The sequence below is a fragment of the Amphiura filiformis genome, chromosome 5 (genome assembly GCF_039555335.1).
Source record: "Amphiura filiformis chromosome 5, Afil_fr2py, whole genome shotgun sequence".
NCBI lineage: Eukaryota > Metazoa > Echinodermata > Ophiuroidea > Amphilepidida > Amphiuridae > Amphiura > Amphiura filiformis.
This window is the reverse complement of record NC_092632.1, coordinates 28,891,226-28,916,694: the sequence shown is the minus strand read 5'-3', so window position 1 is coordinate 28,916,694 and position 25,469 is coordinate 28,891,226. Positions and strand designations below refer to the sequence as shown.

At 35.0% G+C, this 25,469-nt stretch overlaps 1 protein-coding gene across 1 annotated transcript; it reads left to right on the top strand.

The window, feature by feature from the left end:
- Window positions 1-651: 651 nt before the first annotated feature.
- On the top strand, window positions 652-15,256 carry LOC140152114 (uncharacterized). Its single transcript, XM_072174410.1, has 2 exons — window positions 652-795; window positions 8,651-15,256. Exons 1-2 carry the CDS (start codon window positions 735-737, stop codon window positions 10,456-10,458), a joined length of 1,869 nt encoding a protein of 622 aa, XP_072030511.1. The 5' UTR covers window positions 652-734; the 3' UTR covers window positions 10,459-15,256.
- Window positions 15,257-25,469: the final 10,213 nt, after the last annotated feature.

Genomic DNA, 25,469 nt, shown 5'->3' with positions numbered 1-25,469 from the left:
TTGTTGCAAAAAGTTTATTATACCAAATTTATAAAACTTGAAAAATATATTATATTTGAAGGTTCATGGTACAATTTTTGCCAAGTGATTGAAACATAAACATGCACATCAAGTTCGACCTTTCAATATGCAAATTATATATAGATAGAAGTATTGAAGCATAATATACTCAAATTAAAGTTAGCGTTTTGAAGACCTTGGTATTTCAAGTGTAATTTAAAGTAGTCACTTGCCCAGTCATGGCAGAATTATCTCAGGTATTAATAGAGAAAAGATATCCGCCCTGCTAGAAAAATGAATAAAATTGATTATACTGGCTTTCGGATGTGATTCATCCTTATTTTTAAGAGCACACAAAATTTGAAGACACTGTTGCTATAGAAATACAAAGTACACAACTGCTGATTTTTTATATTTTTCCTTGAAAAGCTCATCGCAATATTCCAATTGAAGATTTAAGAACATGGTTATCCTTGAAACATTTGTCAAACATTCAGAGATGTGTTAGTAAGACAGCTTTGATAAGTTCAATGTGTCACGAAGTTCCTGATTTGAGCCGACTTCCGATTCTAAAGTTAGCTCTCATTAATAATTCATGAGCTCATGAATTATTAATCATTCCCAAATGGCAATTCACAGACGTTGGTCTGGTATTCTGATACTAGTGGGAAACTCGCTGGACGAGTAATGGGACTATCTCAGGGGTGAATTATACTAAGATAAACACAGTGAATATGAACAAAATGGACTTATCAACTGTAACGACTACGGTTTTGGCAACGCTTTGCTGGCTTGGTAAGTTTGATAAGCACGAATGACTTACTTTACCTTTTTAAAAGTTTATATGGACTTTGTACATTCTCTGTAGCGTTTCCTTTACAAGGCTCCGTTTAGCGGGTGACCGATAAATAAGGATCTGAAGTTAGCACTGATAACAGGTAGCCTAATCAAGGTGCACAATATTATTAATGAGCCTTTTGAAAACAATTCATATTTGTTTGATGTGTACGTTAAAATTGCTTACCGAAAGAGAGAATATAATTGATAAAGTTACCAGGTATTTCATGGTTGACATGTTGGCACGGTGCCTGCCTCTATTTGTACGACAAAGACAAGTTTGATCTGCTTTTGTTTTCTCATTCATGAGAATTAATTCATCTTTGAATCCTTTCAAATTACTTAAGTTGAAAAAATCGTAGGCATCAAACTTTCGTGAATTGATTTGATATGGGCCTAGTTATTTATGTTAGTGTATTAGTGAAAAAGAGCGAATCTGTTTTACAGCGACACCATTGAGGGATCATAATGACGTTACCAATGTTAAAGGTTATTATATTTTATTGATGATCATATGGTCATTATCATCATCATCATCATCATCATCATAATCATCATCATCATCATCATCATCATCATCATCATCATCATCATCATCATCGTCGTCGTCGTCGTCGTCGTCGCTGTCGTCGTCCTCATTTATATGCTTAATCAGTTATGCAGAGAATTCCATGTTGCATTGGAAGCTTTCCCGTGCAACAAATGAATCTTTGTAATTAAAAGATTAATTTTATAACAGCAATGCGTTTTAGTGGCTATTGACAAAAGTATGCAGAACATTATTAATTTGGCTTCCTTTTGCTATATTAGTTAGAAATTTTTACACACAGATATTGCCTTCATTGCCTTCTAAAATGATTTTTGTGAGGTGTTTAAATGATACATGTGTCAATTTAATAATAATAATATAATAATCATAATAATAATAATGATAATAATAATAATAATAATAATAATAATAATAATAATAATAATAATAATAATAATAATAATAATAATAATAATAACACTAATAATAATAATAATAGTAGTAGTAATAATAATAATAATAATAATAATAATAATAATAATAATAATAATAACACTAATAATAATAATAATAATAGTAGTAATAATAATAATAATAATAACACTAATAACACTAATAATAATGATAACACTAATAAAAATAATATTAACTACTTAATGCATTAAATGAGTTTCAAATCCTGTATCGTATTACCATGGTCATAAGTTGTGTTTTTTCAATATGCTTGATGAACATTCTGTATTAGTGTCAATAGGAAACATTTAATTTAAAAGGGAAACGTTTGAATTAAAGATTACACAAGAAGTGCTTGAATTAGCAGCTCAACCTGTTTATTGTTTAATAGAGTGAGTGTCCTTAAAGCTTATCGCTTGTTATTTTAGTTATATGCTTTTTTTTTCTTTCTAATGTTGTAAATGGATATTACTAATTTTATTTACCACCTATATAAATGTACCTATTTAAATGGTCAAAACAAATTTTGTATTCTTATACAAGCACGCCAGCAAACACAAAACGTTTTATCATTCGCTAAAGGTTAGAAAAGGTTACCACAAAACGTTTAAATGTCGGGTTATATAAAGGGCATATAAAGGGTATAAAACGTTTTCATAACATTCAAAAACATCTGTTGATAACCTACTGCAAATATTCTAACATTATTAAAATATTTGGCAAAAATGTTCGCAAGAATATTTAACAATAACATTTTGAAAACATTTTAAAAATATTGTTGCAGTGTGTTTAAATACAAAACGTTTTAAAACGTTTCCATGACCTTTATATAACCCGACATGTAATGTTATTAAAAGTATTATCTAAACCAAAACCCAAAATATAACATGCTTAAAACGTTTTAAAACATGTTGTGTTTGCTGGGACAATCCAGTACAGAATACCATGTTTACAAGGCTGACAAGTTCACATGTTTATTTGTATATCCTACTATCTAATTGGTGACCTTTAATATCGACTCCCATTCATTTAACTTTAAGGGGTGGGTATGAACGTTTGGACAGTGTTTATTGTGGGACATTAGAGCACATCAGACATATCAAATTGCATTCTGAATAAGAAGAATGTCCTTTTGATATCAAATAATTTTGATCTTTTGAAATTAGCAATGTAATACACATTTTATGGTAAATGATCAAAAACTGATATTTCTTATATTTAACAGTCGTCGAAGTAAACTTTATAAATCTGATGATTTATACTTAAAGTGTATGTTGGTGGGATGAAAGGCCGACGATCAATTGAAAAATTTGACCTTTCGTATTGGAAAAAAAAATCCATATCTTCAATATGAAAGGTCAAAATTTTCAATTGATCGTCGGCTTTTCTTCCCAGCTACATACACGTTAAGAATATGTCATTAGATTTATAAAATTAACTTCGAGGACTGTTTTATATCAAAAATGTAAAAAATATCAAATTTTAACAATTTGTCATAAAATTTGTATTATATAATAAATTTCAAAGAATGAAAATTATTTGATATCAGAAAGACATTCTTCGTATTCAGAATCCAATTCGATATGTCTGATGTGCTCTCATGTCCCACAAAAATACTGTCGAAACGCTCAAAACGCTCATTCCAAATCCCTTAAGTTACTATAAACTTAATTTTCCAGGCTTACTATAAGAGACAGATCAATAGCTTTAATTAGAACACAACTTTGCTAATTATTCTGGGTCATACAAACAGCTTGTGTTCATTTAAGCAAGTATAGATTATGATATATGAGTTTTGTATTACAATGTTAAACATTTTTTGACTTCCAAAAAAGTCGACGACTTGATTAATCCGTGGGTACTTATCAATGTGGAAAACACGTAAGCTTTAAATCCTTTCCATCTGCATGGAATACAATTTTCAACGCATGCAGCTGTAAAAGTAATGTCAGTCACTAAGCCTGAAACCATGATTTTAATTATGTGCCAAGTTTATCTCCAAATTACAGGGTCATATTAAGTTGATCATACCATAGACTATGATCATACACGTGCACTTACATACGACATAAAAAAGATGACTTTTGAAATAATTTATTGAAAATTGCTTCATGTAACTGTGAAAAAGGCATTTGCCTCCTTTATTACTATGTTGACCTACATTTAGTGTTTACTATAAGCTTTGAGTTGTACCATATTACTTTAATACTACTCTTAGTAACTACTATCATAATATGGCACTAGGTCACCATGTGCTTTAGGTTTAAAGCACATACCTAAACAAACATCAAGCACATAACACTAATCAGCACACATTATGTAAGGTTTTAGTAACCCACAGAAAGCTAAAATCTCCAAACGGTGTTTATTACAACAATTCAATATTATTTGGTCAAAAATCAGGAAGCTATTCAACTATTTATAGCTTTCATTTTGTGTCTTTTTTCCTAATACCTCATCAATTGGATAAAAATAGACGTGAGCTGCTTCATAAGACACCCTGTCATAATCCCGTGATTATATTTGTAACCACACAGTTCAGCACACCATACGGGGCTGTCCCAAATCTATGTATTAATGGCCACAATTCTCGTGACCTGTAACAGCCCAACTGATTTTTTAAAATTTTATATTGGACAAAATGATTCTGAGTGGCTCTCCAGGCTAGACACATTGCTCAGCATGTTCGTTTTCTTCAATCATTAATTACTTGTTTCAAAATAAATTCTTTCACTCATTATGAATATCATACCTTAATTTTGATGCCGATTTGTAAAGTTTTTAATCCTCTTATTTTAGTATCCATGTATCTTATATTTTTAATATATGATCTTTCCACCCATCTGGAAGAAAATGAAGAAAGATGAGAAAACGACATTAACTGACAGGACCTTAAAATTAAATGTAGAATGGATCCTATTTCTAAAATGCGCATTTGTTCCAAATAAATATACTGACTAGATCGAACAGTAAACATTTGAATGACTTGAAAAAAATATAGGTTAAATCACTCATGTCTTATTAACAATAACAAATATATAGTCCTACGACATCCCTCCTACAAACGGGAATAGAGGAAAGGGGCTCGGTATTGTTTACCCTCAATAAAGATGCAAAGTCATTCATTAATAGAAGCCATTATCTATAAATAGCAGTGCTTACTTAGCATTTATTGGTCTTGAAAATAACATTAAGATTCATAAAAAATAGTAAAGTGACAAAGTGATCAAGGTTGGTAGATATCACGAAAAAGGACCATTTCCGCGTTACAATTTAAGATCCCAGACAGAGCAGAAGGAAGCTTGCCTGCGTGGCGTAATCTCAAGAGGTAATGGTAATTTACCATTGGCATAAAGTGCTTTCAAGAGTGATGTATAACTTTCATCACTTTACTTTACAAAATCCTGATTCAATTTGTAATTTATGTAAAACAGCGAAGGCAATATTTCTATTTAAATATTTGAAACGGGTCAAAGGGAAGCTTAAAAGGAAACTTAATCGGATATGTGAGGAGAGGGCTGAGGTTCAGGCTTTAGCAAACATGCGGTAGTGGTAACAAGGAGTGATTGGTTAAACGTTCCCAGGTAAAATTGCAATAGAGCTAAATATATAAATTTATTTTCTACATTTATAAGGGTCGTGGGGCTTCCATATATTTTTATATTGTAAACAATCTCCGTTGATGTAATTCGTTTCACATAGATTTGTAGTAGGGCCAAAGAACCCAACCGTTCCAAATAAACCGTAAAACAAAAAAGCTGTTTTTCTTGTATTCATCCGATCATACTTTTCAAACACAAAATATACAATGGTATATAAAAAACGTTGTTTTATTCATGATTTTTTGTTTTAAAACTCAATTCTAAGTATTCATTGTAATGATTGTATGTATCATTTTGGTCTTTGATAGAAGTAATGACCCTTCGGTCCTTCGGAATAACGAACCGTACCGTAAATTCGGAGTATAATGAATCTTCGGAATAACGACTCTTCGGAAAAACGAAGCGTTATCGATACAAACGTCCAATGGAACAAACTGTATTACTGCTCCTCGTCATGAACTTTGTTTTGACCCTTAATTAAATACGGTATACGTGGGTCTCATTGACACTAAACGATGTAATAGTTCTGCTGTGTCATTTACATGATTTCAGCTTCGGGTAATCACCGATTGTTTTAATTGTTTTTATCGGATTTTATTTTAAAATATATAGATTTTTATAGGACAAAATTTATTTCATTTTATTTTATTATTCAACAAGAATATTGCTCGAACGATACTGAATCTGTCAGCTGGGAGCAAATCATCAGACCGGAAACTGAGCAAACTGGTCGCGCCTTTCATTTCACACTATGATATTTTTCCATTTTTTCAAAGGTAGCTTTGGGTTAAATCTGAATCGAAGGAAGCCAGTCTAGAAGGAAGTCTAGACATTGTCCATTGTTTAATAACCAACTCAAATGAAACGTCCAAAACTTTTTTCGGCTCCTTATAAGATAAGAGGTAGACACGAACTTTGTCTTAAATATCTTAAAAATTACAGTTGAAAAGACAAACAAACACTTAAAAAACAAAGTACGATTATAAAGACTTATGCTACAGCAAATACTTTTACATTATTTTCTGGCTAAAACAAGGTTATAATACATTGTATCTTACGAATGATAAACTACCACCTTTTTTCTTTTTCATATTGTACGCAATATGATTTTTAATTACCAGATTGTTCGTTTCATTATTGTGTGTCTCATTCATACTCACAGGCTGAGTCGGCAAATTCGAAACAATCCTTATTTCTTGACACACGTTATCATACATTTATAGTAGACAGTCGATCAGGCTTAATCTTTACATCAGGATCAAGTACCGCCATCCCCCAGGATAAATATATTAACTAAAAGTAGATTACAGTTACATAAAAAGCATTATGATCTAGCTGCTCTAAATCCCTTTCTGAATTACTACACATGTTTCGTCATCTTGTTTCAGGAAATGGTTTCATTTTTGAGCCTTGTATTTTTTTCTTTCTATTGATCCTGTCAGAGGCATTCTTGTTCATAAAGATTATAGTTACAGGAATATCTTGCAAGACGTAGACCTAGATCTCTTTGTTATGTGTCACAAAAATCAAAGCAACTTCATTTGCGCATAGCAAGGGACGTCAATAGAACAAGGGTTCTATTTGGTGGTTTCCTGTATTTTCTTGAGACACCCTGTACATGTATATTACACATTTACAATATATTGACTAAAACATGTGACGTATGATTTTTAAATAATTGTCCCTCTGTCTACATAAAATTTGCCTTTACGACCGCAATTGTTATTACAAAAAAAAAGCTTTTTATTTTCGTCTGGTCATCAGTATTTTGTGGGTCATTGAAAAGTTTTCCGCTGCAGAAACATCTCCGAAGACCTTCTTACCGATCATAAAACCTAGATTACCCGAGAGAATAACTCAGGGGAAGTTGTTGCTAAAATTAGGTAAAAGGTTTACGTAAAGAATTTTACAAACCGGAGGTAGGTAAATTAATAGCCCGCAAACTGATGAAGAACGACATTAGAGGGTACAATCATCCAGAACTTTAGATATCACCCTTTTGCAGTTCATTGCAGTTCAATGATTTTTAATCGGTCTATAAGAACTGATACACTCTTTGAATAAATAGCGTTAAAGATTAGAATACTTGAGGGTATAAAATGGCGTTATTGGTTACAAACATTGCTTGCAACACAGAATGGTGTCACAGATAAGACATTTAGCCCGAGCAATAATTACACGCTGGGGAAATAGATATTCTTAGTTTAACAAAAAATACTGCCTTTACCTAATCGCAGTTAATAGCGCCTGTATTTAAAGTAAAAGTTAACACTTATAAAATGCTATTATATTACTTCAAGAAATTTTGTTCATCGATCGCATAATTGTGAGATTGTTCCTCATTTCTTTCTTTTCCCCCATAGTTGATGCGTGTCTTCATCAATGATCAAACGTCATTAAAAACTTCACAAAACACATTAAGGGAAGATGTGGTATTGTTGGTCGAAGCAGCCAAAACAAATTGATTTTCATTGTCTTTTTCATTGAAAAATAACACTTTGATGTTTTGTAATGGTTCATTCTACCAATCATATACTGTGAATAGTTGTTTGATTTATTGTTGTTGTACGTTTTACAAAAAAGTTGTTGTTTCAGCCCTCTTTACAACATAACTCAAGAACCACATGACCTATACAAGTATATATGTGATATTTGAATTCTTCTACACACTCGCTATGAAATGATCAATGCAATTTTTGTCAAAGCTCACTACCATTCGCAAGATGCTGTGAACTACCAAATCGCAGCATTTTAAAATAGTTGCTAACCTTAATTTATTCCTTTCCTGCCCGAGTACATGTCATCTATAGTCCCTAATGCAGATTTATAATTATGTGAATAGAGTACGGCAATGGAATCTTCATTTATTTTTCATTCAAATGATCACCATGACGAAGATGTTGCATTGAAACAAACAAGAAGTCAAAACATTGCAGATAATGTAAATTATCATATTGCCAATATCGGGGCTTACGTTTGGAGAATTGAGTGCACATGATATGAGTTGTGGTATACCAAATTGACATTGTGACAAATTGACAATTCGACTGCTCAGTGCCAGAAGTGGGTAAGTGCAATAGCTGCCCTGTGAACATTTGGCAATTTACACACAGTATGTTGTACTCATCTACACACATTTGTACTCCAAATCATTGTTATCATTCCCCCCCCCCCAATGTTTCTTTGGCTTACTAATGTTGCTTTATTGTCTTTTTTGTTGTTGTTGCAGCTCACGTCGGCAAGAGTATACCGTATTTCCCTATAAATCAAGAGACTATAGTTGGAGAACCAAATCAATACCTACAAGGACCCCAAACATGGAATGACGGTACACCACTATGGAGAATACCTGAACCTATTAACTACAAAGCTCCAGTTGAAACAAGACAACATAATGATAGATATATGCCAGGTTACATGAGAATGATACCAGGAGGATGGAGACAAAAATCAGGACTTGACACATCGTTGCTTACTGGCCAAATACCAGAAGGATTAAAAACAAAAAATAAAATGTTTAACGGATTTCCTACAGATATGCCATATACAACAAAAAACATTAACACATATAAGAATCAGGCACCACAATCGGTTTTTGGTTTCATTGTAGAAAGTAGCAGTGATGAAGGACATAAAAAGCCGCAGCGTTCCGAATCTGATACATCCAAAACACACAGTGACAGCGATGGGTATCCTATAGTTCCTACAATTAGCACTGACGATAGTAAGTGGTATGGTGGATCAAAAAATCCTACAATAGGAGGCGGCAGTGATAGCAATCCAGGAGTAGGTGGAAGAGGGGGTAGTGGTAGTGCTGGCGGCGGCGGTGCTGGTGGAGGAGGCGGCGGTGGTCATGGCGGAGGAGGCGGCGGTGGTCATGGCGGAGGAGGTGGCGGTGGTCATGGCGGAGGAGGCGGCGGTGGTCATGGCGGAGGAGGCGGCGGTGGTCATGGCGGAGGAGGCGGCGGTGGTCATGGCGGCGGCGTCGGCGGTGGTGCTGGTGGAGGAGGCGGCGGCGGTGGTACAGGTGGCGGTGGCGCTGGTGGAGGCGGCGGCGGTGGTGCAGGTGGTGGTGGCGCTGGTGGTGGTACTGGCGGACATAATGGTGGAGGAGCCGGTGGAGCTGGTAATCCTGGAGGTGGCGGTGGTGGTGGTAGTATTCCTGGTGGACGTGGTGGCGGTAATTATCCAGGCGGTAGTGACCCAAGATACCCTGGAGGTAGTGACCCAAGATACCCTAGTGGTAGTGACCCAAGATACCCTGGTGGTAGTGACCCAAGATACCCTGGTGGTAGTGACCCAAGATACCCTGGTGGTAGTGACCCAAGATACCCTGGTGGTAGTAACCCAAGATACCCTGGTGGTAGTGACCCAAGATACCCTGGTGGTAGTGACCCAAGATACCCTGGTGGTAGTGACCCAAGATACCCTGGTAGTAACCCAAGATACCCTGGAGGTAGTGATCCACGATATCCTGGCGGCAGTGATCCGAGGTACCCGGGCGGAAGTAATCCTATATTTCCCGGTGGTGGAGGTGGTGGACCCGGTGGCGGTAATCCAAATTATCCCGGCGCTGGTGGCCCTGGCTATCCCGGCGGTAGTTGGCCAGGTGCAGGGAATCCAAACTCCCCTGGCGGTGGCGGCGGCGGTGGCGGTGGCGGTGGGGGACCTGGTTATCCTGGTGGAGGTGGTGGTGCAGGCGGTGGTAGACCAGGTATTGGTGGAAATCCTGCTAGACCAGGGGGTCCAGGTACAGACCCTGGTAGTCCTACTCTTCCAATTCTTCCAGTTGATAGAAAAGTACCAGCAAAAGTGCCACAAACAATTGGACCTATTGTAAATCAAGCAATGAAAGCGGATATATCTAAATGGACAGTTGCAGGAGCTGCAGTAGGATCTCTTGTTCTTGTAGGTGGACTTATTACTGGTGGTGTCGTCACTGGTGTCGTAGTCCACAGATGGAGAGCAAGACGGAACTCAAGGAAACCTGGAGATTATGAACACATAAGAATGTCAACTGTGTCAGCTACAGTATAATATATAGAATTATTTTGTATGTCCTCCTTTTATAAAACAGGTTGAGGTGGGTTTATATAATAAAAACAGTCACAACAAATTCAACCCAGGATGTTGCCCTCGCTTCAGTGACGCTAAAAGTCAACGTGCATGGTTTGCTTGTGGGTTGTGACATAGTGACACATTTGCTTGCCATAGTAGACATGTGTATATTAAACATACATAGCAACATTTTAAGCACCGTCACATTTTTACGTCACTGACACGAGGGACATTTTGAGAACGCTACAGTTTCAAATGCATTCTCTATTATGTTTTTATTGTGAATGTTACAACGTTTAGACCCTGAATAATTCGTGACTAAATTGATTTTTTAATAAAATTTATTTGTTTCCCAACATACTCGGTATTAAAAAATTCTTGAACTGTTTTTCTATTGAACTGAGAGGGTCTTAGTTGAAATGTAAATAATTATTTGAAGCCATAAGTGGTTTGGAAGATGTAAAAACTAGAGAAAGTATTTAATAAGTTTCTGCTCATGTCATTCTCAAGGTTTTGTAACATAAGTTCGTGATATTACGTTTCTGATCAAGAAAGTTAACGGAGTCACTATTAAGTAAACACATTTACTCTAATTTAAATGACTCGAATTTAGACAGAAGCAACAATTTGTTGATGTGTATTTTGAGAGTCTTTCATTACATTATCACCAGTACTTATAGAATACGTACCATTATTTTCTGATAGAGTGATAAATCAAGTAATATGCATACATGTATAATGATTATTCTGTATTCTGGAATAGAGCATCTCATGTAAATAATGTTTTATTCTGTACAAAATATGGCAGGATATACTTGCGAAAGCATGGGATATTGTAATGCTAATAATTTGACATTTCTGAAGCAATATTTTTTTCGAAATTCTACCTTTTGCACGATTGTACGACCCAATGGTGTACTTGAATACCCCATGAAAGATTAAGACTGATGCGCTTTAGCTACACATTAGAGAATGAATTTGGAGAAAACCTTCTGATAATTACAAACGCTCGCTGAGCAGCAAGACCTTCCCTCTAAGCTTTTAATCCGATAAGCTGATTATCTATTTGTTTTCATAAATTGGAAGACATTATTTATTACTGAGCTCAATCATCTGAAATTACTGAAGCGTGAGCCACCCAGGCTGGTGGCTCAGCATAGTATTTTATATTTTATTTACAGAAGGTTTTCTCCAAATTCGTTTCCTAATGAGACAGTCAAATTTAAGAGTTTTTGATCAAAATCGGGGATCACCGGTTTTATTCGCCAATTGCCCTATAGAGCTCCACCAGTTAAGCGGCTAATTAGTTTTCATTCATTTTACCTCATTATTTCGGCTTAAAATGATAAGAAAATCCCCTTGACAGTTGTTAATATTATGTAATAATTTTGGGCACAATTTTACCGAAATCATACATTATGGCTTTAACTAATAAAATTGTCAGTGGATTTACCATCATTTTATATTGCAATATACATGTTTTTGTATTGATTTCAGTACAATAATAAGAGTCATTTGTTTGAGATATTAATTTGTTCTATAATCATGGGAAATCAGTATGTTATCAACAGTGGCTTAACCGGCTTTAGATTACAAAATGTGTATACCAAGAGCCTACATTTTTTTAATGTTGCCTAGAAACTTTGTGGAGAACTGACAAGAAAAAAAAAAAAAAAAAACAAGAAAGGAAAACACGTGGCTCTTGTGTTACTTTTTGGAAGATTATATTGTATTTCAGCTGTGTCTTCCTTAAATACCTTTTTATCTATTTTCAAATATCTATTTTCCAATATCTATTTTCAAACATCTATTTTCAAATATCCATTTCCAAATTTCCTGCAGGTGTATAACTATTTTTATTCCAAATTTTTAGCAGATGTAAACCTGCAAATGGCGCCAAGGCTGAGGCTCCGATAACCACAGTTTGAAACAGTACAACAGGTGTTTTGCATTAGCATATTCCATTAGCCTAAATTATCCTGTCGGTTTCACTGGTAAAAAAGGGTTATGATCAAAAAAACAATTTTGTTGTTGTTTTTTTGGCTTGTATTTTCAATGATATGTATCGAGTTATATTGCATCGAGAACACAATGTTTTTGTTTTCAACTTGATTCTTTTATTGAAACTGCAACGATTTGATTTGTCTTTTATATAGCTTTATATGGTCATTCTTGATACAAATTTGATCCATCATATTAAAAGTGATTCCAGTTGTCAGCTGGCTTCATTTGCAGATAACAATGAAAGAAGATGAGGAAATAAGGCACAAAGAGGTACCGATGACACTTTGTATCGTACCCTGAACATTTTGTACAGTGCATTTGTTTTTGATTTAAATGAAAAACAATAACACTATGCAACTTTTAATTACTATGCTTGATACAATTTATTACATCTCCAGGGAGTGATGTTAAGAATCATCGGTTCCTAACTGGGTACCGATAGTTCTATAGGACGAAATTGGATGTGGTGCCTAAAAACATACAAAGAAACTTGAGCTTGTTTTGCCTCATAAAACTTTTTTCTGTATTTGATTTCAGTAAGTAATGTGTAATTTTAAAGCTAAAAATAGTATCTTATCCTGGTTATTAAATTTCAATTTCCATTTTTGAAGACAATTGGCAGGTTTTGATGTGATGGATAACAAATTGTCATTTGATCAACAACGTGGTTTTTTTTTAATTCGATTAACCAGGTTTGTCAAACGAGAAACATATGTTCACGATTTGAAAAGCCATGTTTTAGATTACACTATTTTAAGACCAAGGAACCAGGTTTTTCACTTAAAAAAAACGTTATTTTTCATTGCAACCAGGCTTCTCTATTGTACAAATAACTACTTGCCATAATAGACTCGCCCTGGTACTTGTAGCATTCACATACTGTATTTATGACAATAAACAGGCCTTTAAGGTTCAGGTATATAATGGTCGTATTAGATTGTGTGATTTGACCAGCTATCACAAAAACTATGCTTAATTTTAAAATTGTCAAGTATTATATATTATAATGGAGAATGGTTATTTTTGGATTATAATGGAGAATGATTATTTTTTTGGATACCACTAGTGCAAAAAAGATGTATTATATTTGTATGCTTCACTATTAATACTTTTTGGTAATACAGACCAATTGTCTGTTTATTTTACGTTTTGTTGATACTATTTTTTGAGCTTTGATATTTAAAAATATATAGCAACAAAGTATTTACAGTGCTAGTTAAACAACATGTTCAAAAGATTATTTTACTACATATTGAAGTATTTTTGCAATCAAAATGTGTTAATATATTTTGCATGTATTAATTTAAACATATGGAATACGGTATACTATCTGAAAAATAATAATTATATCAGTATTCAGAGCAATATTGCAAAATTTGCTGAAGAGGACGCCCTTCATATTTTCCCCAAGATTCTGATTGTTTAACACGCATGTTATGTACAAAATTGAAATTGTTTTATGGAATGTTACAATATTGCCTTAAAAACCTCTGGTTAAAATGTAAACAGAATACCAAGATAATACGCTTTCATCTTTCACCAGAGATGTAAATAAAAATTTCGTCATTCCAGAAAAAGTTTCAATTTTGGATATATGCCATTGCCTATCTCTAATAATCATTAGGGCGGACTATGTTCGTTGGCGGACGAATGTTTATGTGGATGAGCGTGGTGACACGTCTGACCACAACCAAATACCATTGATTTCCACCACTGAGACCCTCCTAGAGTCTGTGTAGCTTTTCCCTTCTAATTTTTAGCAGATGTAAACCTGCAAATGGCGCCAAGGCTGAGGCTCCGATAGCCACAGTTTGAAACAGTACAACAGGTGTTTTGCATTAGCATATTCCATTAGCTTAAATTATCCTGTCGGTTGCACTGGTAAAAAAAAGGGTTATGATCTTAAACAAACGGTAATGTTGTGTAATTTAATACAATATACTATCAGAAAAATAATAATTATATCAGTATTCTGAGCAATATTGCAAAATGTTCGGAAGAGGATGCCCTTCATATTTTTTCCCAAGATTCTGATTGTTTAACACGCATGTTATGTACAAAATTGAAATTGTTTTATGGAATGTTACAATATTGCCTTAAAAACTCTGGTTAAATTGTAAACAGAATACCAAGATAATACGCTTTCATCTTTCACCAGAGATATAAATAAAAACTTCGTCATTCCAAAAAAAGTTTCAATTTTGGATCTATGCCATTGCCTATCTCTAATAATCATTAGGACGGACTATGTTCGTTGGCGGACGAATGTTTATGTGGATGAGCGTGGTGACACGGCTGACCACAAACAAATACCCCCGGCAAATACATGTACCATTGATTTCCACCACTGAGACCCTCCTAGAGTCTGTGTAGCTTTTCCCTTCTAAAAAGTGTGACGTGTTATATCGAAAGCAAACACTTTTGGGCAGGATACCCAAAAATTTGTGACGCTAATAATGTTTAAAATATTGTCTGATAGTTTCAGACCGGAATATAACAGTCATTTTGTATTTTTCAAGGGCATTCCTACTCTCAACATGGTCAATAATATTTTTAAAGGTCGATATCTCAGTTTCCAATTTTATAATATAATAAGTTACGAACTCAATATCTTCACTTAAGAATGGGGGAAAACGGTGTTGTGGAGCAAAATATCTTTACATTTAAGATATTGTAAAAACCTCAAAATTGATAACCTGCCCAAAAGTGTTTGTTTTTGACATGACATGTCACAACTGTGCCTTATGTAGAGCGTTCTTCTTTAGGGTGAAAAGGAAAGACCCTAAGTTGAATTTTGCAAGCAGACCCATATGTAATACAACTACTGCTTTTATTAATGTGACTGTATTTTGTTTGTGCAATAATGTGTAAAAAGATACTTAGTTCTTATGGACTACTAATTGGATTGTAAAAATTTCTTCCCAATAAAAGAATATATTATTGAAATGCAAATAACGACACTGTTGTTCTTTTTATCGATTGGAATAAGCGTTGTACATAAATTCAGTGGTAAAATGAACATAATTGTTTGAAAATACATCAATCATATAATACGTGATCAAAGTTGGAATTACTAAACATACGAAATGACTTGGCATAGTAAAATAACTATGATCACGACAAAAGATACGTATACTAAATATGCTATGTTTTTGTGAACTCTCAAACGGGATTTACTCTGACTTTTCTGTTTTCAAACGTTGAATGGGATGTGCTCTGAACGACCATTTTCACTTTTCCGAAAAAATGATGCATTTAAGTTTATGAGCTATCAAAAACGAGACGTGTTCAGAGACAACCTATAAAGGAACATGTATGACCAGTTGTTAGACAACTTTTTTTTATATAAATGCGCTTTTATAAATACGCACGTGACCACCTCCGCGCTACAGTAAGTTTCAAAGCGACCTTCTACATAGCGGGTGGTGTTCCTGTACATTTGAATCGAAAGGCGGAACAACATGCGACTACTGTGCAGCAAAATTGTCTATTTTGTTCAACTTTGCGATTATAGTGTAAACATTTCCGTTGTTGAATATTTTAACCCGTCGTCAAATACTTTCAAAATGTTGTTTTTGATAACATATTACAAATTCGGAATCCCCCATGTGAAATAATTTTCCTATTCAATTAATACTTTAATTTGATGATATTTATCTACAGAGTTCCTATCCTTTTCTGTATAGTGATCAATGCATAAAGGATATGGTCACGCTTACTGGTCGTGGTATGTCGTGCCCATGGGTCACGTGCGTATTTATAAAAGCGCATTTATAAATATAACCGAAGTACACTGGTCATTGGGTCAACTAAACTAATGCTATTGCTGAAATGTAATGACCGTGATAAAATTATATTCCACGAAACTCTTCGATACATGAATTGATTTGATATTGACAGATAGGACCATAGGCTATAGAAAATACGGCCAGGCATTGGGTAAAAATATAATTGAAATTATTTAATGATCTGACATGATTTCACACAACCTACGGAACTCAATGTCAAAGTTAATTTCCAAGGACCATCAATTGTCTAGTAATTACTCTGAACCTAATAAAGTTCCCTTAAATCAAAGTGACCTAACAGTGTATCATTGGATAGATTCACATCATTTCAGACACTGAAATGGGATACCCCTCAAAGGAAGAGGCTGCATCTTCTAAATCTCCGGAAATTGAGTTTGATTGAGTACTTACCGTAGCTTCCGGGTCAATTTCAAATAGACATTTTCGAAGTTCGAACATGATAAAGAAAAAGGAACCATGGGTTACTGACCGTACTTTTGCACAGTAATTTCTGTAAAGGACTCTTGGGAAATATAAACATACTCAGCAGTTTAAAATGGGTAAAAAATTGCTTTGGATTTCATGAAGGAAAATCTATTTAAAAAGTTAATATAGATTTCATAATCTAAAGACACTTGTGGTATATCAATTGAGGACGGGTCAGCTCAAAATAATTTTGTTTCACCTTTAGGGATCAGATAACAACGTTTGCACAGTATTTTTATGGGACGAAAGAGTACACCAGACACAACAAATTGCATTCTGAATACAAGGAATGTCCTGATAATATCAAACAATTTTGATTTTTATAATTCGCGATATAATACAAATTGTATGGCAAATTATTAAAATTTGATATTTTTGACATTTAACAGTCCTTGAAGTTAACTTTGTAAATCTAATGGTATGAACTCAAACGGCATGTTGCTGGGAGGAAAAGCCGTCCATCATTTGACAATTTTGACCTTTTGTATTGAAGATATATATAAAATTTATTCCCTAAAAAGGTGTTTTTGGGGATAAATGTATATCATCAATACGAAAGGTCAAAATTTGTAAATGATGGACGCTTTTCCTCCCAGATACATACACTTTAAGTACATATCATTAGATTTACAAAGTTTACTTCGGGGATTGTTGATAAATTGCCACAAAAGTTGTATTACATCGCGAATTTCAAACAATCAACATTATTTGATATCAGAAGGACACTCCTCATATCGTATTCGGAATGCAATTTGGTGTGTCCAGTGTGCTCTCAGCTCCCACAAAAAGACTGTGCAAATGTTGCTCTCCGATTCTTTAAAGCAAAAATTCAAAATCATACTTTGATCTACCTTCAGATTATGAATGACATTACTAGTATCTTCTTTAAGACATAAATAACTATGTCTATACCTATAACCGCCATGTCGTCCAATGTGCATTTGCATTATGGTAGTAAACTAAAATACTCACTCAGGTAACAAGAGAATTAACTGCATCTTCCTATTGGCTATATAAGGATGTATTTTTAGGTAAGAGTTAATGTTATTGCTCCTGTCACATGACTGGACATATAATGTAGACCTTTTATGTTTGCATGTGATTGCCATATGGGCGTATTTCCATAGCTCCCTTTTATTTTCTGACATGAGTTGCATACGTGTCAGATTTTGGACTTTTGGTATTTATGATATCGGTGTTACCTATTATTTAAAATGTCTCCATTCTATGAGTTGTTGGATATTTTCTAATATTGTCAGTCAAGGAAGATTCAAAACTTTGAATGTGAGACGATTCATCTCTATTCATGACGCCAGATCCTCTTCTATGAATCAGTGTGTGTTTTACTTTATGGAGATAGTATCTATTTTTTTAAATACCTAATATCTTTTTTCAATGGAGATAAAGCATTAGGCTGGGGATAAAATATTTGCACACTGTTTCATGTAATAATCAGAAAATATGTTAGGGCAGTCATTTTTACATGTCCTATCTAGATGAGCACGTGAATGTTAATAACGGTCCATATAATTGTTATTGAAAGAACTTACATCCGTGCATATGAACTTACCGTGACAGACAAAATAACGCATACAACTTTTTGATTGAATTTAATGGATTAAATTTTTTATTTTTGTGGAAAAGGTAAAGCAGAGTCCGGTATCAAATATAATCCAGACAGAATGTCTGCTTCTTGACCTAGGAACGCCCATGCAAACTAAAATACCTTTGTAGTTTCTTACTTCAATTCTTGAACTAAGAGCGATTAGTCTCCGATCAAGGAGATATGCCACAAATTAAGGCTACTTTACTTGAGAAAGTATATCGCTGCAGTACTAGCAACTGAAATATCAAAATCCTTTAGGACAGGCTTTGGTTGGTCGCCACTCTTCACGGTCATGGAGAAGTGATATAAAGCTGAGATCTTGTCGAGGTCATCTTAAGATGTTCATGTTCATACATCACCCATCAACCCACACTACTCTCATTATCTTGAAACTTTATTAATATAAATGATATACAAAAGACCACAAAAAATAAGGTAGCATTACCTACTTATTTTCACATAACTGTCGTACCTCAATTCTTTTGCTGTCTGTACAAATTCTCTACTTAATCTAGAGTCTATGGTCTGTATGTGGCGGGATAAGCATCATACGGAATACGGATAAACACTATACAGGGTGGTCCAAAAATAAACTTCACAATTTCAAGTTTCAAAAGTTTAACTTCTCAAAGTTGAAAAGTCTGTTTTCAAATTGCTATTGCATATTCTGAACGACCATCTGTCTAAGAGTGAAATATGAATGAAAAAGAATTTAAATTAAAAATATTGCAGGAATTTTAAGTTAAATGGTCAAAATTAAGTATTGTGTTATACCTATTCATGCGTGTATATATACTCGATATATACTTCTTTTATTTTATTGCTATAAAATATGCACTAGTGTAAGTATTTTAGAAATAAACAATAAACATACACAATAACAACGTAAATCATTCCCAAAACATAGAAGGTCTTGTGAGTGTTGCGACAAGTTGGGACATATGGAATGTAATGTAAGCTACCATGCAGTGGTGATTTGTTGGTATTGTGTGTGCATGCCTACCTCTTCCCCAGAATAATAGAAGAATTTCTTTCTCTTCTGCTATCTGCAGTAGCGAAGCCAGCGGCGGGGCAGGTGGAGCAGAGTGCCCTTCCCCAACAAAAAATGAAAGAGAAAAGTGCCCCTCTGACGAAAAATGAACAACAGAATCGGGAAGGCAAAATAAAAGAATAGGGGCAAGGAGCCTGTTTCCGTAAAAAGTTAAACACGAGCATCGCCCAAAATAGCGTACGAGCGTAAAATACCAAATGTTTGCACGCTACGCGCGCACATTGTCCCAATAAAGTCATATTTTGGAAGTCATAAGACCTTTACATGTACAGCCTCACTGAAAGCCAAACTGGGATCAGGGTGACTCTAAAAGCAGAGTCCAGTCACTATGCGACTCTATGTCTAAAATTTCTCCATTTTGGGAGTCATTATTTGTTAACCTTCCGCTAAAGAGTCACCGGAGTCAGGAATCATTTGACTCCAAATATGAAGTCATTTGAGACATGTCTCTTTTCCCATGTGCCATGTCTCTTATTATGGTTTTCATGTCTATTGTTAGCATCTTTCTTCACTCCTCCAGGCGCGTGTTGTCTCGTGTTGGCTTCTTGTCTGTTTTTGGCAACTTCCTCTTCCTTCCCGAGTCTCTTGTGATCTTTTTGCTCAGTGTTAGCAGCTTTCTCTTCATCACTTGTCGCGTCTCGTATGAAATTCTTGTCTGCTGTTCACTGCTTCTTCCTCAAATGTGTCATGTCTTTGGTGCTCCTGTTTACTGAGATGTCTCTTGTAAATATCTTGTATATTACTGGCAGCCTCCTATTCGTCTCCAGTTGTGCTGTGTCTCTTGTGCTCTTTTTGTCTGCTGTCTACTCCTTTCTCATCCTCTCCAGTTTTGTTGTCTCTCGTGTCAAATTTCTTATCTACTCTACATGGTCCATAAATGTAGACTTATCTACTTCCTTATCTCTTACTCCTGTGACCTATAGACACACTATCCTCACTCAGTCTAACACTTGAGGACCCATCATTTTCATGTATTTCTTCATTTGATCTTCAACTTACAGACTCATCAACACCATCGTGTCTGTGAATGAACAGTTCATCTTCATATGGTCCATGAATAGACATACCATCAACAAAACATGGTCTAAGACGACTTGTTAGACTCACTTGCATGCACATGTAGTCCTGAACTTTTGGATCTAGCATTACTATCACATGATATATCACATGTACACCCATGTGCTTCATCATCTTCCTCACTTCTTAAGGGTAGATGCGGTATTGTTGGTCGAAGCAGCCAAAAAAAATCAATTTTTATTGTCTGAATCAATATATTATTGAAAAAATAACACTTTGATGTTTTGCAAAAGTTCATTCTACAAATCATATACTTTGAAAACTTGCTTGATTTATTGTTGTTAATGAGTTATGTACATTTTACAAAAGTGTTGTTGTTTCAGCCCTCTTTACAACATAACTCAAGAACCACAGGACCTATAAAAGCATTTCTGTGATATTTAAATTCTTCTACACGCTCGCATGGAAATGAGCAATGCAATTTTTGCCGAAGCTCACTACCATTCGCAAGATGTTGTGAACTACCAAATCGCAACACTATCTTGTCTATGAATAGACAAATCATCTTCACATGGTCTATGAAAAGACCTATCATCAACAAACATTAGTCTATGGCGATTTGTAATAGACGCACTTACACGTAGTTCAGAACTTTTGGATCTAACATGAGCTATCACATTTAGACTCATCATAATGATCACTGACATTGTTACTGAAAAACTTCCTGGCACCAGCTTCATATACGACCGATAATACCGGGTCAAATGTGCAACCGTAAAATTATTTTTGTTTTTTCCCCCGAACTTTTTTTTTTGCCCCACCCTACCAAGGCCATCTTTAATTCAGAATATGCATTATATTAGCTGCATTCGTTTTAGCTGTTTTAAAGTTATATACAGCATTACTAACGAGTCACTAGACTATGCCATAGTCGAATTTTGATAAATAAAATAGGTTATTATTAATCATGATGAGCGCATTCCGTTGAACTCAAAAATTATACTGATGTTTATTAAAATTTAAAATACCGCTGAACCCATGGTCGACATTTTTGCAGACAACTTGATTTCAATTCCCATCATGCATGAACAATTCACATAAAATTCAACGCATTTTAATTCCCGTTCCTGAATTCCATGTGAAAATTCCAACATGCATGTGTACCATCACATCCGTGGGGCTAAAACACTATGTTAGTGATGTGACGCAGTAGCCATAGGCTTAATACGAGCGGACAAATTTAATTTTGACCATATGACTTAAAATTCTTAATTTAATTTTTTTTTCATATTTTCACCAAATAATCTTAGATAGAACGGTCTTTCAGAATATGCAAAATCAAATTTTTAATAGAATTTAATTCGCCTGACATCCGTTTTGCCCAACCCCATTTAGTACCTCATATCCTTTTGGTGCTTTAAAACAAAAAGAAAACGCAGGTCAACCTATAATGAAATTTTGCTGAAACGGAAAGTAAAGTAAACTTTCATGTTTAATTGTGCTAGTGTGCGATGCGTAATTCTTCTTTCCCCTGTATATTGATATATTAAGAATACGATTAAGCATCATTAATTTGATCTCGTGTGCTAGTTGGTAATGTTTGAATGTTTCCATGTTCCAGTGTATGATGCGTAGGCCTCTTCCCTTGTTTGCATGATTATATTAGGCCGGCGGGTAAGCATCATTAATTGATCTCGTACACTGGTATGTAATGTGTTGTTTGTACTGTTTACCCCCGCATGACTGCTCATATCCATAAGTACCAGACTTGAGTCCTGTTTATCAGGGACAGTCTGTGTAGCTCAGTGGTAAGAGCGCTCGCCCGACAAGCGAGAGGTCTGGGGTTCGAGTCCCCGCACAGGCAGGTATGTCCGGAGTTTTACTCTGGTATATCTACCTATGCATGTTATGTTTCCATTTGTAAATTCATGTTTAATTGTGCTAGTGTGCGATGCGTAATTCTTCTTTCCCCTGTATATTGATATATTAAGAATACGATTAAGCATCATTAATTTGATCTCGTGTGCTAGTTGGTAATGTTTGAATGTTTCCATGTTCCAGTGTATGATGCGTAGGCCTCTTCCCTTGTTTGCATGATTATATTAGGCCGGCGGGTAAGCATCATTAATTGATCTCGTACACTGGTATGTAATGTGTTGTTTGTACTGTTTACCCTGCATGACTGCTCATATCCATAAGTACCAGACTTGAGTCCTGTTTATCAGGGACAGTCTGTGTAGCTCAGTGGTAAGAGCGCTCGCCCGACAAGCGAGAGGTCTGGGGTTCGAGTCCCCGCACAGGCAGGTATGTCCGGAGTTTTTACTCTGGTATATCTACCTATGCATGTTATGTTTCCATTTGTAAATTCATGTTTAATTGTGCTAGTGTGCGATGCGTAATTCTTCTTTCCCCTGTATAAACTTTCTACTTTGTCTAATAATAACGCCTAGTAGCTGTGTGAATTGTGAATATGAGAAAAGTGCTCGAAATTTACCATTTGCTCATGATGGAAAACTGTGTAGCAAGCAATATTGGTAGTCCCGGGTTGGTAGTGCATTAACATGTTGATAACCTAAACAGTTTTTGGTTTCTATTCATGGCGAATTTAATGACATTATTATTTTTGTGGGAGCAGGTCACAAATAATTATCTCGGTGTGTGCTGTGTGAGTATGCAGGGGTGGGGTATATAGGTACAGGCGAGAATTAGACACCTGCGTATGTCGGGTGTAGGTTTAATTTAATGTGAAATCTTTATTATAATCTTGCACAAATTCCATTGCAAGAAATTTCTATCATCGACACTCAATTTTAGATCAACTTTATATCCGGTTTTCCTTTCATGCATCAATTGATTCAGATTCCTCAGAGGGACACTTGCTTCTCAAGTGAAGGACCTAACTCTCATACCCTTTCCCCTTCCTTTGACGAATAGAGAATGATTGCAGTTGTTGATCTTCGAACGAGATACTCTAAAAACGTCATATTCAATGTTGTTGTTTTATTAAAACATTAACTATTGAATAAAAGCTTACCTCAACGGCAATTTTGGTTAAGAAAATAAAAACATTAATTTAATAACAGTAATAATATTTACAATAGTGACAAAAATAACCTTAATTTGAGTGTTCTTGATATTTGGTAACTTATACGCAGCAATGAATAATTCCTTTAACACCTCTGAAATTCATGCCCAGGACATCCTATAGTTGGCTGATGTTTTTTTACCTTTTACATTTTATATGGACACCGTCCAAAAGTAAAATACAAATAACGATAGTCAGTACCTTTCCTAACATTCAAACTCGTATTGGCTGACTAACCCTGTTTCAAAATCAGTTTCTATATTCGACAATATAGACGCCCATACTTAAAAACGTGCTCCCTTTGGACTGTGAGTCACGGGGTGCACTTTTTGGTTACTAATGCATTTTGTATTAGGTTGCATTTTAGGCTTCATTGAAGTGGTTGTGGCTTAGTAGAGGGTTCACAGAATGACATGTACATGCATTCAGATCTCACACCATAAAATCGCATAGTACTAAATCCGGGTACTAAATTTGCCTTAAGAAACGTCATTTTTTCTTCACAGGAGCGACTCAGCGACATCTAAGATGCTTGAAATCAGGCCTTGGCTGATCCCTCTGGCTGGGAAAAATAGGTTGAATTATAGGTCATTATTTTTTACGATGTCCGGGAATTACTTTATTTACATGCATTGTGCCAGTGTTCCTCTATTTAAAACAGAAGAAAAAGACTGCTTAAAATCATTAAAAATTACTCGATCTCTCCCATAAAATGTGGTACACTTGCAAGATTTAACATTACTAATCATGCCCAATCCAATTTAGCCAAAGTTCCTGCTCATTTTAATGCTTATTATTAGTTTTATGTGTTAATGATTTCCACCACTAATACTTGTTTAAGGGCGCATCTTTTGACCTTGCAAATGCAATTGTATAGGATACTTTATGATCACGGATAATACCCCTTTTCAACGTGTAGTGCCCTTCCCCGGTAACATAATGGTTCTACGTTTAATAATAGTGATAACATTATTTTGTAAATTAAATATAATACTGAATAAATTCGGAGTCACATTTAATGCTCCAAAACTGACCTGAAATATATGAACATGTATATATTCTAATGACTAATATTTCAAGGGGTTACTTGAAGCCAGCTGGAGATCTATAAAAGTCATTGGTAGATATCAGATTTGGCAAGAAACTAAATCATAGGGCCTGCACTTTGGCTCGACATTTGAAAGGGGCGTGAATTCATTTTTGGATACGCCCCTATTATAATTAGGTAATACTCGACTCACACACATTCCCTATATTAATATGTATACATGTACCACATGTAGTCAATCTGTCTGCTTTATCTGTATTGTGCCCCTTCTTAAGCAAATACGGTAGTTAAACACGATTTCATCAAACATTATAACAATAGCTCTTTTACAGTGTGCAATCATCCCGGGCAATAATTGGGAAATAATAGAGGATGTGCGTGAAATTATTGATTGGCTCCATACAAAGGAATTGAACCGGTGTCCTTCACTGTAATCATGGCACAATGCAGTGCATTCAATCAAACGTTGTCGTCAACCTATTTGATCGTATTTGTGCATTTGTTATGTGTGTGAGACGAGCTGTCGCGGTAGATTGCAATAGTTTGTAATCATGCTTTTGTTGAATGAATTTGAGTACTCCGCCATATTTACGGTATGATACGTCATAATCTAGGTGATTATTTGCATTGGATATCTTGAATACGCTGGTGAGGTTGTGTAATAATCGGATTAATGCTATAACAGTAGGTGAATACAAGTTTTGAATTATATCGCGTTGCAAAGCCCCATTCAGTGATCCCAGCGAAAGTGAAAAAAAAATCAAATTGTTACTTTTATAAAAAATTTAATGAAAAAATTGGCACAAAACCCAAGAAAACGGCAGTATTGACGAAGTTGAAGCCCCATTCAAATACATGTAGCTAATTTATATATACTGTCAGTATATAAATTACAGATTCACGTA

Bases quoted from the DNA above. Each gene is read 5' to 3' on its own strand.
- LOC140152114 (XM_072174410.1), top strand. From the start codon at position 735: ATGAACAAAATGGACTTATCAACTGTAACGACTACGGTTTTGGCAACG. The intron at 796-8,650 runs GTAAGTTTGATA...TTGTTGTTGCAG, and splicing joins GGCAACGCTTTGCTGGCTTG to CTCACGTCGGCAAGAGTATA.